The sequence below is a fragment of the Corvus moneduloides genome, chromosome 29 (genome assembly GCF_009650955.1).
Source record: "Corvus moneduloides isolate bCorMon1 chromosome 29, bCorMon1.pri, whole genome shotgun sequence".
In the NCBI taxonomy this organism is placed as follows: Eukaryota; Metazoa; Chordata; class Aves; order Passeriformes; family Corvidae; genus Corvus; species Corvus moneduloides.
This window is the reverse complement of record NC_045504.1, coordinates 1,960,207-1,974,156: the sequence shown is the minus strand read 5'-3', so window position 1 is coordinate 1,974,156 and position 13,950 is coordinate 1,960,207. Positions and strand designations below refer to the sequence as shown.

General features: G+C 67.0%; 2 protein-coding genes across 2 annotated transcripts; one reads left to right on the top strand and one right to left on the bottom strand.

Annotated features, from left to right (window-relative positions):
- The first annotated feature begins 2,773 nt into the window (after positions 1-2,773).
- On the top strand, positions 2,774-5,413 carry CTSK (cathepsin K). Its single transcript, XM_032093266.1, has 8 exons — positions 2,774-2,864; positions 3,462-3,606; positions 3,746-3,868; positions 3,949-4,104; positions 4,176-4,394; positions 4,477-4,642; positions 4,736-4,841; positions 4,924-5,413. The coding sequence occupies exons 2-8, from the start codon at positions 3,481-3,483 to the stop codon at positions 5,021-5,023; spliced, it is 996 nt and encodes a 331-aa protein (XP_031949157.1). The 5' UTR covers positions 2,774-2,864; positions 3,462-3,480; the 3' UTR covers positions 5,024-5,413.
- A 535-nt stretch (positions 5,414-5,948) lies between these two features.
- ECM1 (extracellular matrix protein 1) lies at positions 5,949-11,262 on the bottom strand. The gene is made up of 7 exons (XM_032093237.1): positions 10,982-11,262; positions 9,750-9,812; positions 9,025-9,317; positions 7,810-8,175; positions 6,577-6,797; positions 6,263-6,350; positions 5,949-6,176 (listed from the first exon to the last, which is right to left on the bottom strand). The coding sequence occupies exons 1-7, from the start codon at positions 11,019-11,021 to the stop codon at positions 6,003-6,005; spliced, it is 1,245 nt and encodes a 414-aa protein (XP_031949128.1). The 5' UTR covers positions 11,022-11,262; the 3' UTR covers positions 5,949-6,002.
- Between the last annotated feature and the right edge of the window lie 2,688 nt (positions 11,263-13,950).

Here is a 13,950-nt window from a genome sequence, read left to right as displayed (position 1 = left end):
GGAAGAATCCCAAGTTTTCCTGGAAGCCTGCTTTTGTTTTGAATGGAATTTGGGTGTTTCCTCCTTTTCCCTGCATGCTGGGGGGGGGGGGCTCTGGGGACCCCCAGGCTGGTTGTGAGTGTTCTCTCTGCTGCTTGGGGACGAGAACAGAGGAGACCCCCCCACCCCTTTCCAAGAGCTGATTCCAGAGCTGTGATTCCTGAGGAACACCCCCGTAGGAAGCTTTAAAACCTTTTGTGTCACCAGCCCAGAGAGAGATTCCTCTTGGAAGTGGAGAGCAGGAAGCTTTTTTTTTTTTTTTTTTTTTTTTTTTTTTTTTTTTTTTTTTTGAACCCTCTGGAGAAATGAAGATTTTGAAGGTTTGGGGTTTGTTTCGGTTGAAATGTTATTCCAAATTTCTCTACGGATGTGAGTGGGAACATCCCATTCGGAGATGTTGTTATCCAGGGAAGTCTGTTCCCAGCAATAACCTCCTCCCCAGCATCCCATCCTCACATCCTGGGCCCTTCCCCTCTTAAAGGAGGAGGAAAATTCCCGTTTCCCTGAGCCCTTGCAGGCGAAAAAACCTCCCCCCCTCTCCCCCCGAATTTTCCAGCTCCTGGGAGAAGGAATCGAGCTGGAGCAGCCAAATCTGTTGGGGAAGGATGAGGAGGGGCTGATCCCCAGGGGCTGCTGCGGGGGGGGACAGGGACCTTCCCCCTTTTTTGGGAACTCCGGTGTTCATCCGGGGGGGGGGGGGAGGAATTTTACCCCACACCTCGCGTGTGTCCAGCCCAGCTGATTCAGCCCAGCAGAGATTTTCCAACGAGAGATTTTCCCTTTTTTTTCCCCAAGCTTTGTCTCATTTCTGCCTCTTTCTCTCCCCCATCTTCCAGGAATGTCCCCAAATCCCCACCCCCTCCCCCTTCTGGCCCCCCAAACTCCCATTCCCTCCCTGCTTTGTCCTCCACATCCCCTTCCCCCACTTCAGCCCCCCGACCCTCATCCTTCTGCTTTTGCCCCCTCCAAGCCCCCTTCCCCCAATTTGACCCCCCCAGCCCCATCCATCCCCCCCAAGCCCCCTCCTCCCATTTTGCCCCCCAAAACCCTCGTACTCCCCCATTCCCCCCCTGACCCCTCCCGCTGGCCCCTCGGTTGCCGGTCACTCATGGCCACGTCAGGGCCTCGTGCTCCGGGCGATGATTCCGGGGTGACTCAGCCCCCCCCCGGCCCTGCTGAGGTTCGGCTCACACGAGGGGGTGACCCCTCTCTTGGGGACCCCCGTGGGGGGGGGGTGACAGTGCCACAGCCCCACCTTGGTGCTGCTCCCTCTTCCCCGTGCCTCGCCCCTGTCCCCTGCTGCTCCCTGGCATGGTCCGTGGCTGGAGGAGGAAGATGATGGTGATGATGGTGATGATGATGATGATGGTGATGTCCCCGGTGTGGCACATCTGGGACAGGGCACTGGTGCCACCAGCACCTTCCGCCTTGTCCCGGCCGCGTGATGAGGTGACGGTCACTGCAAGTCCGGCCCCCTTCCCCCGGTCAGGGACCGGCGTGGGACCCCCAAACTGGGTACAGGGAGGCAGCCCCGGCTTGGGGACACTGGGGACACTGGGGACAGAGGTGGAGTCTTGTCCTCCGTTCCTTCTGTCACACGATGTCCCCGAGCTGCCGTGTCCTGCTGCTCCTGGAGGAAGCGGCTGCTCAGCCCCACCCGGATCAGCCGTGGGGAGGACTTGGGGACAAGGTGGGTGTCCCTCAGGCCAGCAGGACGTCCCCAGGGTGGGATGCTGGGACAAGAGAATGTCTCCAGGGCAGCAGGATGTCCCCAGGGTGGGATGCTGGGACAAGAGAATGTCTCCAGGGCAGCAGGATGTCCCCAAGGTGGGATGCTGGGACAAGAGAATGTCCCCAGGGCAGCAGGATGTCCCCAAGGTGGGATGCTGGGACAAGAGAATGTCCCCAGGGCAGCAGGATGTCCCCAAGGTGAGATGCTGGGACAAGAGGGTGCTCCTGGGGCAGGAGGAGGTCTTTGGAGCAGGGGGGTGTCCCCAGGGAAGGATGATGGGGTGGGGGAACATCGCAGGGACGGGAGAATGTCCCGGGGCCAGGAGAACCTTCCTGCGACAGGAGAACGTCCCGGGGCCAGGAGAACGTCCCGGGGACAGGAGAACCTTCCTGCGACAGGAGAACGTCCCGGGGCCAGGAGAACGTCCCGGGGACAGGAGAACCTTCCTGCGACAGGAGAACGTCCCGGGGCCAGGAGAACCTTCCAGGGACAGGAGAACAACCCAGGGCTAGGAGAACGTCCCGGGGCCAGGAGAATGTCCCGGGGCCAGGAGAACCTTCCAGGGACAGGAGAACATCCCGAGGCCAGGAGAACGACCCAGGGACAGGAGAATGTCCCGGGGCCAGGAGAACCTTCCTGCGACAGGAGAACGTCCCAGGGACAGGAGAACCTTCCTGGGACAGGAGGATATCTCGGGGACAGGAGGACCTTCCTGGGACAGGAGAACCTTCCAGGGCCATGAGAACGACCCGGGGCCAGGAGAACCTTCCAGGGCCAGGAGAACCTTCCAGGGCCAGGAGAACCTTCCAGGGCCAGGAGAACGACCCGGGGCCAGGAGGATGCCCCGGGCAGGACCCGCCGCCAGCCCCGCGCCGGGGCTGACTCAGCTCGTCCCACAGCACCACGTGAAGCCGGGGGCAGCCCCCGCGTCCCCCCTCCCCGTCCCCTCCTTCCCTCCAGCCCATCCAAACCCGATGCCTGCCAAAATTTTCCGGCTGCCTCCAAACTTCCTCAATCCAGCAGCATAAAAGCGCAGCGGCCGCGGCTCCCGCAGGCCCCGTCCCGGCGCTCCCACCGACGGCTCCGTGCTGGGGTAAGCGGCGGGGAGGGGTCCCCGGGAGAGCCAGGGGGGCGGCGGGCGGCTGAAACCCCAGGGAAATCGATCCCACTGGGAATGAGAGGGAATCGGGTCCCATGGAGGGGGACCCTCGGAGGCACAAAAAAGGGAAACTGAGGCACGTCGAGTGGACCTGGGGGTCCCCGGCTCGGGGAAGTGTCCGAGTTCCTGCTCCGCCACGGGGGGCTGGGGGCCGCTGGGTGAAGCCAGCGAGGGGCAGGATGGCTCGGACTCCCCCCGCTGCCTGCACCCTCTGCATCCCAAAAACCTCTCCCTGGCTTCGGGCTGCCGGAAAGACGCCGCAGCGGTAACGGGAACCAGCTGTCCCGGCTCATGTGATGCCGGCACCCGGCCAGCGCTGCCCGCGGGGGTGTCCTGGCCCCAAATCGGGGCAGGGAGGGGTCCCAAACCCCAGCCACGGTTGGCAGGGGGTGCTGGCCCCAAGGCAGGGTGGGCAGGGGGGGGGTCCTAGCGCCGTAGGAGGGTCCCAGTCTCCCCCAGCCTGCTGTGGTGGTGGGCACAGGGTCCTGCCCCCACCCAGGCCCCCCGGCTCAGTGTCTGCCCCGTCCCCAGTGTTCAGCTGGTCCCCAGGATGTGGTGGCCCGTGCTGCTGGCCCTGCTGGTCCCTGCGGCGCTGGCCCAGTTGCAGCCGGAGCGGGAACTGGACACGCAGTGGGAGCTGTGGAAGAAAACCCACCGCAAGCAGTACAACGGGCAGGTACAGGGGGGGTCTGGTGCTTGGGACCCCCGGTGACGTCCCCAGGGTTGGATGCCAGGGCACAAGGCTGTCCCCAGGGTGGGGGGGGGGGGGCACAGGCAGGACCCCCGTCCCAGCAGCGTCTCGTCCCACGGTGCAGGCGGACGAGGTGAGGCGGAGGCTGATTTGGGAGAAGAACCTCAAATACATCAACACCCACAACCTGGAGCACGCCCTGGGCGTGCACACCTTCGAGCTGGCCATGAACCACCTGGGTGACATGGTGGGTATCCCTGGAAGGGGAGAGAGTGGGGGGGTTGACCACCCGTGGGTGCTCCCACCCACCCAGGGCTCCTTTCCCAGACCAGCGAGGAGGTGGTGAGGACCATGACAGGGCTGAAGGTGCCCCGCGGTCACCAACGCCACAACGAGACGCTCTTTGTCCCCGACTGGACCGAGAGAGCCCCGGCTGCCATGGACTGGCGCAAGAAAGGCTACGTGACCCCTGTGAAGAACCAGGTAAGACGGGTGTGCCTGGAGCAGGGCGTCACCCCGGCGTCACCCCGGTGTCACCCGTTGTGTCCCCACAGGGCCAGTGTGGCTCGTGCTGGGCTTTCAGCTCGGTGGGTGCCCTGGAGGGGCAGCTGAAGAGGAAAACGGGCAAACTGCTGTCGCTCAGCCCCCAAAACCTGGTGGACTGCGTGGCCAACAACGACGGCTGCGGGGGCGGGTACATGACCAACGCCTTCGAGTACGTCCGGCAGAACCGCGGCATCGACTCCGAGGACTCCTATCCCTACATCGGCCAGGTGTGAGGGGGCACAGCCCCAAATCCCCCTCCCTCCCTGCCACCCCCATCTCACCAGGACCTTGCCGGCCCCACTGCTGCAGGACGAGAGCTGCATGTACAGCCCCACCGGGAAGGCGGCCAAGTGCCGCGGCTACCGTGAGATTCCCGAGGGGAATGAGAAGGCTTTGAAGAGAGCGGTGGCCCGGATTGGTCCCATCTCCGTGGGCATCGACGCCAGCCTGCCCTCCTTCCAGTTCTACAGCCGGGGTGAGGGGCTGGGGGCAGATTGGGGGTCGTGGGGGCAGGTTGGGGGTCGTGAGGACCTGGGGCGCGCCCGGTGACACCGGCTGTGTCCCCAAGGTGTGTACTACGACGAGAGCTGCAACGCCGAGAACATCAACCACGCCGTGCTGGCCGTGGGCTACGGGGCACAGAAGGGCACCAAGCACTGGATCATCAAGAACAGGTACGGTGGGATGGGGATTGGGAATTGCAGGTGGCTGGGGGGGCTCTTCCAGAGGCTCAGGCTCTGCTTTTCCACCCTCCAGCTGGGGCGAGGAATGGGGCAACAAGGGCTACGTCCTCCTCGCCCGCAACATGAACAACGCCTGCGGCGTGGCCAACCTGGCCAGCTTCCCCAAGATGTGACGAGCCCGCCCGGCCCTTCCCTTCCCTACCCGCTTCCCTGCCCTCCAGCTCAGCCTCTTCCCTCCCAGTCTCAGAGGTGACGGTGCTCCCGGGGGGAATTCTTCATGGCCCTGGGAAGGGGGGAGACGCCCCCCGTTCCACCTGAGGGAATGGGGGATGAGCTCCCCTCAGCTCTGCTTTCCTCACTTCGCCCTCCCATGGACTGTGCTCGGCCGGATCCATGACAGCCAATCCGTTCCACACCAACCTCTGCCTCCAGGAATCCCGGGGTGGAGGGGGAATATTCCCAACGGAGAGCGTGGATCCCTCTCCGTCCGCCCTGTAGCCCAGTGGAGGCTGCTGAGAAGGATATGACTTTATTTTTCAACTAAAATTGGGACTGAAGGCTGGGACCGGTTTGCTTTGTGCTGGGAAAGGGCCACGGGGACGGGAAAAATTCTTCCTTTTCCCAAAGGAGCCCCGTGTGGGGCAGGACAGGGAGAGAAGGAGCTGCTGGGGAGTTTTGGGATGGACGGATGGACGGAGTATCTGGGGAAGGGCGGCTCCTAGGGAAGATTAAAAGGACTCGGGGACCCCCTGGGATCACAGCGATGGGGGGGAGGGGTGCCAGTGACACTGTGGGGCCACAAGAATCCAGCCAAGAGGGACACAGAGACCCCCGGGGGGGGGGGGGCACGAGGCCACCGCGGGGGTGAGCGCGGCGAGCACAGCACACCCCAAAACCAAACACAGCAATCACAGCAGGCCTGACACACCCCGACTGTGCAAACACCCCAACATCCACCCACACCCCGGCACACCCCGGAACGAGGCCCCGTGGGGACACTGAGGCCCGGGGGGGGCCCCCCCCGAAACAATGGAGACACTGAGGCATAAGGGCCCCCACCCCCCCCCCCCCAAACCAAACAACGGGGACACTCAGAGGTGACACTGCAGCATCTTTATTGTTCCCCTCATGCCGTCACGGGGGGGGGGGGGGTCACTCCTCGTGGCCGGGGGGCGGAGGGGCCACGGCGGCCCCCAGGGTCACCTGGCTCAGGTAGGCGTTGTCGAAGCAGCGGCGCCGCTCGGGTTCCTCCCACGAGCAGCAGCCCTGAGGGTCCCTCCAGGCATCCCCGGGGGTGGCACAGAGCGTGGCGATGCCCTGGGACAGCTGTGGGCAAACGGGGTCAGGGCGGCTGGTTGGGGGGGACACGGGGGGGGTCCCCCAGGACCCCTCGTCCCCCATGGGTCACTCACCTGCTCCCGGGCACAGGCGCCGCGTTCCTGGGGGGGCAGTGGGCAGCAGGCGGCCGTCATGGCCCCCAGCAGCTCCGGCACCGGCCGCCTGCGGACACGGACACGGGTGTGAGCGTGGGGGTCACCTCAGGGGGGGTTAAGGTGGGGGGGGGGAGTGGATTGCTGGACCCCCCCCCCCCAAAAGGGGTTCTTGAGCAATGGAGAGTCCCCAGATGGGTGGGATGGGGACGAGCAGGCCCGGAAAGCTGGGTGCCCTCCAACAGGAGGGGGACCGTGGTGTCCCCCGAGGGTGTCCGGGGGTGTCCCCCACCCACCTCTGCGTGAAGAGCCGCGTGGGGCCGCAGAGGGAGCGCAGCAGAGCGGGGCCGGGCCGGGCCAGGCTCACGTTGTGCAGCTCCCGGTCGTATTCGGGGTGGGGGGCGGCGTCAGCGAAGCAGCGGCCCCTGGTCCGGGGACCCCTCCGCTGGCAGCACCGGTGCTGCCCCGTCTTCACCTCTGACTCCTCCCGGCAGAACCGAGTCAGCCCCTTCAGCCACTGCGGAGGGGGAAATCGGGCTCAGGGACACTGTGTCCCCCCTCCTCCAGCAACCCCCGAACACCTGCGTCATCCCCGGGACACTTCCGTCCCCTCCCTGGATACCGGGGTCCCTCCCTGACACCTTTGTCACCTTCCCGGAGCTCTGGGTGCTTTCCCAGCCTCCGAGCGTCTGGGTCACGCTCCGGGCACAGGGGTCATTCCCGGGACATGCCCGAGGCGCTCCCAAACACACGGCTCCCCTCCCCGGGTACCTGAGTGCCAGCCCAGACACCTCGGTCCTTTTCCCGGTGCCTCCCCAGTCCTTCGACACCTGAGAGCCTCCCAAACGCCGGCGCTAAGCCGGGTCCTTCCACACCGCGACCCTCCCTCCCAGCCGTGTCCCCCCAGCCCCGTGTCCCCCCTCCCAGCCCCGTGTCCCCCCTCCCAGCCGTGTCCCCCCTCCCAGCCGTGTCCCCCTCCCAGCCCCGTGTCCCACTCCCAGCCCCGTGTCCCCCCAGCCCCGTGTCCCACTCCCAGCCCCGTGTCCCCCTCCAAGCCCCGTGTCCCCTTCCCAGCCGTGTCCCACTCCCAGCCCCGTGTCCCACTCCCAGCCCCGTGTCCCCCTCCCAGCTCCGTGTCCCCCTCCCAGCTCCGTGTCCCCCTTCCCAGCCCCGTGTCCCCCTCCCAGCCCCGTGTCCCCCTCCCAGCCCCGTGTCCCCCTCCCAGCCCCGTGTCCCCCTTCCCAGCTCCGTGTCCCCCCTCCCAGCCCCGTGTCCCCCTCCCAGCCCCGTGTCCCCCTTCCCAGCCCCGTGTCCCCCTCCCAGCCCCGTGTCCCCTTCCCAGCCCCGTGTCCCCCTCCCAGCCCCGTGTCCCCTTCCCAGCCCCGTGTCCCCCTCCCAGCCCCGTGTCCCCTTCCCAGCCCCGTGTCCCCCCAGCCCCGTGTCCCCCTCCCAGCCCCGTGTCCCCTTCCCAGCCCCGTGTCCCACTCCCAGCCCCGTGTCCCCCCTCCCAGCCCCGTGTCCCCACTCACGGCGCTGTGGGCGCAGCTCAGGCTCTCGTTGCGGCAGCACCGGCCGTACTCTCGCTCCAGCCGGACGCGCAGCCGGACGCGGGGCCCGGAGCGGGCACCGGGCCCGGGAGGACCGGGGCGCAGCTCCCGCAGCCCGCAGATGTTGCCCAGGTTGGCGGCCGTGGGCTCGCCGGGGGGAAAGGGGGGCTCGGTGACCAGGTCCCAGGCGACGTTGGTGTCCCAGGTGGGGACGGGCTCCCAGGTGGGGGCCGGGTTCTCCTGGGTGAAGCAGCGGCGCCGAGCGGCCCCGTGCCGGCGGCAGCAGTGGAACTGCCGCGTCTTCACCCCGAACTCATCCGTGCAGAACCCGTCCAGCACGTCCGTCCACTGCGGGGCAGCGGGGGCAGAGCCCCCTCGGTGTCACCCCGTGTCCTTCCCCCCACAGTGTCCTCTCCTCCTCCCCCCCCCCGCCGACCGCGCTGTCCCCACTTCACCCCTGCCCCAGCGCTCTCCCCAGTGCCTCCCCTGCCAGCGGTGTCCCCGTGCCCCTCCTCCTCCTCCTCCTCCTCACAGCGTCTCCTTGCTCCACAGTGTCGCCACATCCCCTTCCCCGTGGTGTTCCTGCTCCCCGCGGTGTCCCCCTGTCCCTGCTCCCCGCGGTGTCCCCGCTGTGTCCCCCTGTCCCTGCTCGCCGCGGTGTCCCCCTGTCCCTGCTCCCCGCGGTGTCCCCGCGGTGTCCCCGCGGTGTCCCCATGTCCCCGCTTCCCGTGGTGTCCCTCTGTCCCCGCTTCCCGTGGTGTCCCCCTGTCCCCGCTTCCCGCAGTGTCACCGCGGTGTCCCCCTGTCCCTGCTCCTCGTGGTGTCCCCCCTGCTCCCCGCATATCCCCGCGGTGTCCCCCTGTCCCTGCTCCCCGCGGTGTCCCCATATCCCTCTCTCCATGGTGTCCCCCTATCCCCTCTTCCCGTGGTGTCCCCCCTGTCCCCGCGGTGTCCCCCCTGTCCCCGCTCCTCTTGGTGTCCCCGCGGTGTCCCCCTGTCCCTGCTCCTCGTGGTGTCCCCCCCTGTCCCCGCGGTGTCCCCATGTCCCTGCTCCCGGCGGTGTCCCCCCTGTCCTCGTGGTGTCCCCCCCCTATCCCGGCGGTGTTTCCCCCCCTATCCCGGCGGTGTTTCCCCCGTCCCCGCGATGTCCCCCCCCGTCCCCGCGGTGTCCCCTCCGTCCCCCTGTCCCCGGCTCACGGCGCGGCGGGCGCAGGGCAGCGGGCTGTGGTGCCGGCAGCAGTCGTTCAGCCGCGGCCGCAGCGCGTCCAGCGCAGCCGCCTGCCGGCGCAGGTGGGCGAAGGCGGTCGGGGGCAGCAGCGGCGGCGGCGGCACCGTGGGGGGGTCGCGGCAGTGCCGGGTGACGGCGTCGGCCACGGGCCAGGCGGGGGGGAACCCGTCCAGGGCGCTGCCCCAGACCGGGGGGCTGCGCGGCGGGGCCAGGGCTCCCCCCACCAGGATGTCGGGGGGCACCTCGAGCTCCTGCTGCAGCACTGAAAAAGGGCACGGGGGTGTCCCTATGTGCCCCCCCCCCTCTCCCCATCTGCTCCCTGCGTCCATGGCCCGCCCCTCGCGGCGTCCCAGCCCTCGCTGTCCCCATGTCACTCCCGCCCCGTGTCCCCACCGCCCGTGTCCCCGTTCTCCTGCATCACCGCGTCCCCGCGTCCCTCCGCCCCCAAGCCTGACCCGCCGTGTCCCCCCCCCCACCCACGAGCATCCCCCCGTCTCCAATCCTGGGTGTCCCCCCCACCCATGAGCATCCCAATCCTGGGTGTCCCCCTTTGTGTCCCCCACCCACCCACGAGCATCTCCCTCTCCCCAATCCTGGGATCCTGGGTGTCTCCCACCCACCCACGAGCATCCCAATCCTGGGTGTCCCCCTTTGTGTCCCCCCCACCCCTGGGTGTCCCCATCTCTCTCCTCACCTCGTTCGATGTTGGGGGGTGGCAGGTCCACCCTCTCCTGCTGCAGCTGCCCCGAGGCCGCCGCTGTCACCGATGGGGGACACGGGGGGAGGGGTCAGCAGGGTCCCTCCCCCTCCATCCCCCACCCGTGGGCCAACAAGCAGGGACCCTCCCAAAGCTGTGGGCTTGGAGCCGCGTAACGGGGAGGGGGCCCAGGTGTTTGGGAAGGGGAGCCAGATGTTCAGGAGGGGGCCCAGGTGTTTGGGAAGGGGAGCCAGATGTTCAGGAGGGGGCCCAGGTGTTTGGGAAGGGGACGCAGACACCCAGGAGGGGACTCAGGTGTTTGGGACAGGGACCTGCAGGCATCTGGGAGGGATCCAGGTGTGTGGGCAGCAGCCCCGACATCCGGGGTGGGGACCCAGGTGTCCGTGGAGGTGTCCCAAATACCTGGGCAGGAGCCCAGGTGGGACCCAGGAGTTTGGAAAGTGGATCCAGGTGTCCGGGAAAGGGACTCAGGAGTTCGGGAAGGGGCCTCAGGTGTCTGGGGAAGGGATGCAGGAGTTTGGGAAAGGGATCCGGGAGTTCGGGAGGAGATCCCAAATCTCTTTGGGGGATCTCAGGTGTTTAGGAAGGGGATCCAGGTGTCCGGGGAAGGGACCCGGGAGTTCGGGAAAGGGGCCCCAAATCTCTTTGGGGGATCTCAGGTGTTTAGGAAGGGGTCCCAGGGGAAGGGATGCAGGAGTTCAGGAAGGGGTCCCGAATCTCATCAGGGGATCTCAGGTGTTTAGGAAGGGGTCCCAGGTGTCCGGGGAAGGGATGCAGGAGTTCGGGAAGGAGTCCCAAATCTCTTTGGGGGGATTCAGGTGTCCGGGGAAGGGATCCACGTGTCCGGGAAAGGGACTCAGGAGTTGGGGAAGGGCCCCAAATCTCTTTGGGGGGATCTCAGGTGTTTAGGAAGGGGATCCAGGTGTCCGGGGAAGGGACCCAGGAGTTCGGGATGGCCGGGGAAGGGATGCAGGAGTTCGGGAAGGGGTCCCAGGTGTCCAGGGAAGGGATGCAGGAGTTCGGGAAGGAGTCCCAGGAGTTCGGGAAAGGGTCCCAAATCTCTTTGGGGGATCTCAGGTGTTTAGGAAGGGCTCCCAGCTATCCGGGGAAGGGATGCAGGAGTTCGGGAAGGGGTCCCAGGTATCCGGGGGGGGGGGGGGGGCGCACAACCGTGCAGGGGCCGTGGCTCGGGGGCCGCGGGGACTCACCGGCGGCGCTGAGGAGGAGGAAGAGGCCGAAGGCCGCCATGGCGTCGGGAGCTGTAGGGTCACCGCCGGCTCCGCCGCCTTATGAAGGGCCGGGTCGGGCGTGGGGCCACATCCTGCGGGGCTGAGTCACGGCCTGACGTCGCGGTGGAACCGGGAGGGGGACCCCGGGCGGACCCCGGGGGGCTGCGCTGGGTCCCGCACCCCCGAACAGCGGCAGAACCCCGAGCCCCGCCGGGCTGGGGACGCTGCGCCGGCCCTGTCCCCCCACCCTTGGTGGTCCGGTCGTCAACCTGGTAGCCACAGACCCCCCTCTGGTGGCCCCCGCTCTCCCCCCTTCCCGCTCTCTCCCCCCCCCCCGCTCCGACCCTTGCGTCACAGCAGGGGGAAGCGGTCTGACCACATTTTTGTGGGTTTTGCCCCGTTTTGGGGCCCCCGCCCTCTGAGTCACCCCCGGGGCCACCCACGGAGGGACCCCCGGAGAGAGCGGGGGGCACTCAGCTCGTGTCCCCAGGTGTCACAGCCTCGGTCACCTGCCCCCAACAAAAGGGGACAGAAAGGGACAAAACCCCTTGGATATGGGATCCTCTGGATTCGGGATCCTTTGGATCCCTCCTCCTCCCCCCGGCTCGGGAAGAGGCTCCAAAAATCCACCTGGATTTTTCCCAAATTGTTCGAAGGATAGAACACGGAAGTTGCGCAGCCCTAAAAGGTCAGGAGGGGTTTTCCAAGGGGATCCCGTGGGATGGGGCCCCGTTAAGGGACAGCAGGGCCCCCTCCCATGGGGCAGGACCCCCACCCAAGTGGGCAGGACCCTCCCAAGGGACAGCAGGATCCCCTTCTGTGGGACAGGACCCTCCCAAGGGACAGCAGGATCCCCTTCTGTGGGACAGGACCCTCCCAAGGGACAGCAGGATCCCCTTCTGTGGGACAGGACCCTCCCAAGGGACAGCAGGACCCTCTCAGGGGACAGCAGGACCCCCTCCTGTGGGGACAAAACCCCTGCCCATGGGGGACAGGACCCTCTCAAGGGTGGGCAGGACCCCCGCCCATGGGGCAGGACCCCCTCAAGGGACACCAGGACCCCCTCAAGGGACACCGGGACCCCCTCCTGTGGGACAGGACCCCTTCTGGGTCAGCAGGACCCTCTCCAGGGTGGGCAGGACCCCCGCCCATGGGGGCAGGACCCTCTCAAGGGACAGCAGGACCCTATCGGGGTCAGCAGGACCCCCGCCTGTGGGACAGGACCCCCACCCAAGTGGGCAGGACCCTCCCAAGGGACAGCAGGACCCCCTCCCATGGGGCAGGACCCCCTCAAGGGACAGCAGGACCCCATTAAGGGACAGCAGGACCCTATCGGGGTCAGCAGGACCCTCTCCAGAGTGGACAGGACCCTCTCAAGCGACACCAGGACCCCATTAAGGGACAGCAGGACCCCCTCCCATGGGGCAGGACCCCCTCAAAGGACAGCAGGACCCTCTCAGGGGACAGCAGGACCCCCTCCCGTGGGACAGGACCCCTTCTGGGTCAGCAGGACCCTCTCCATGGTGGGCAGGACCCTCTCAAGGGACACCAGGACCCCCGCCCATGGGGACAGGACCCTCCCAAGGGACAGCAGGACCCCATTAAGGGACAGCAGGACCCTATCGGGGTCAGCAGGACCCTCTCCAGAGTGGACAGGACCCTCTCAAGCGACACCAGGACCCCATTAAGCGACAGCAGGACCCCCTCCCATGGGGCAGGACCCCCTCAAGGGACACCAGGACCCTCTCAAGGGACACCGGGACCCCCTTCCTTGGGGACAGGACCCCTTCTGGGACAGCAGGGCCCTCTCCAGGGTGGGCAGGACCCCCGCCCATGGGGGCAGGACCCTCTCAAGGGACAGCAGGACCCCATTAAGGGTCAGCAGGACCCCCGCCTGTGGGACAGGACCCCCCACCCAAGTGGGCAGGACCCTCCCAAGGGACAGCAGGACCCTCCCATGGGACAGGACCCCCTCAAGGGACAGCAGGACCCCATTAAGGGACAGCAGGACCCTATCGGGGTCAGCAGGACCCTCTCCAGAGTGGACAGGACCCTCTCAAGCGACACCAGGACCCCATTAAGGGACAGCAGGACCCCCTCCCATGGGGCAGGACCCCCTCAAAGGACAGCAGGACCCTCTCAGGGGACAGCAGGACCCCCTCCCGTGGGACAGGACCCCTTCTGGGTCAGCAGGACCCTCTCCATGGTGGGCAGGACCCTCTCAAGGGACACCAGGACCCCCGCCCATGGGGACAGGACCCTCCCAAGGGACAGCAGGACCCTCTCAGGGGACAGCAGGACCCTATCGGGGTCAGCAGGACCCTCTCCAGAGTGGACAGGACCCTCTCAAGCGACACCAGGACCCCATTAAGCGACAGCAGGACCCCCTCCCATGGGGCAGGACCCCCTCCCGTGGGACAGGACCCCCTCAAGGGACAGCAGGACCCTCTCAAGGGACACCGGGACCCCCTTCCTTGGGGACAGGACCCCTTCTGGGTCAGCAGGACCCTCTCCAGGGTGGGCAGGACCCCCGCCCATGGGGGCAGGACCCTCCCAAGGGACAGCAGGACCCCATTAAGGGTCAGCAGGACCCCATTAAGGGACAGCAGGATCCTCTCCAGAGTGGACAGGGCCCTCTCAAGCGACACCAGGACCCCATTAAGGGTCAGCAGGACCCCCTCCTGTGGGACAGGACCCCTTTTGGGACAGCAGGGCCCCATTAAGGGACAGCAGGACCCCCTCCCATGGGGCAGGACCCCCTCAAGGGACACCAGGACCCTATTAAGGGTCAGCAGGACCCCCTCCCATGGGACAGGACCCCTTTTGGGACAGCAGGGCCCCCTCCCATGGGGCAGGACCCCCTTGAGGGACAGTAGAACCCCCTCCTGTGGGGACCAGACCCTCTCCCATAGGACAAGACCCCTGCCCATGAGGACAGGACCCTCTCA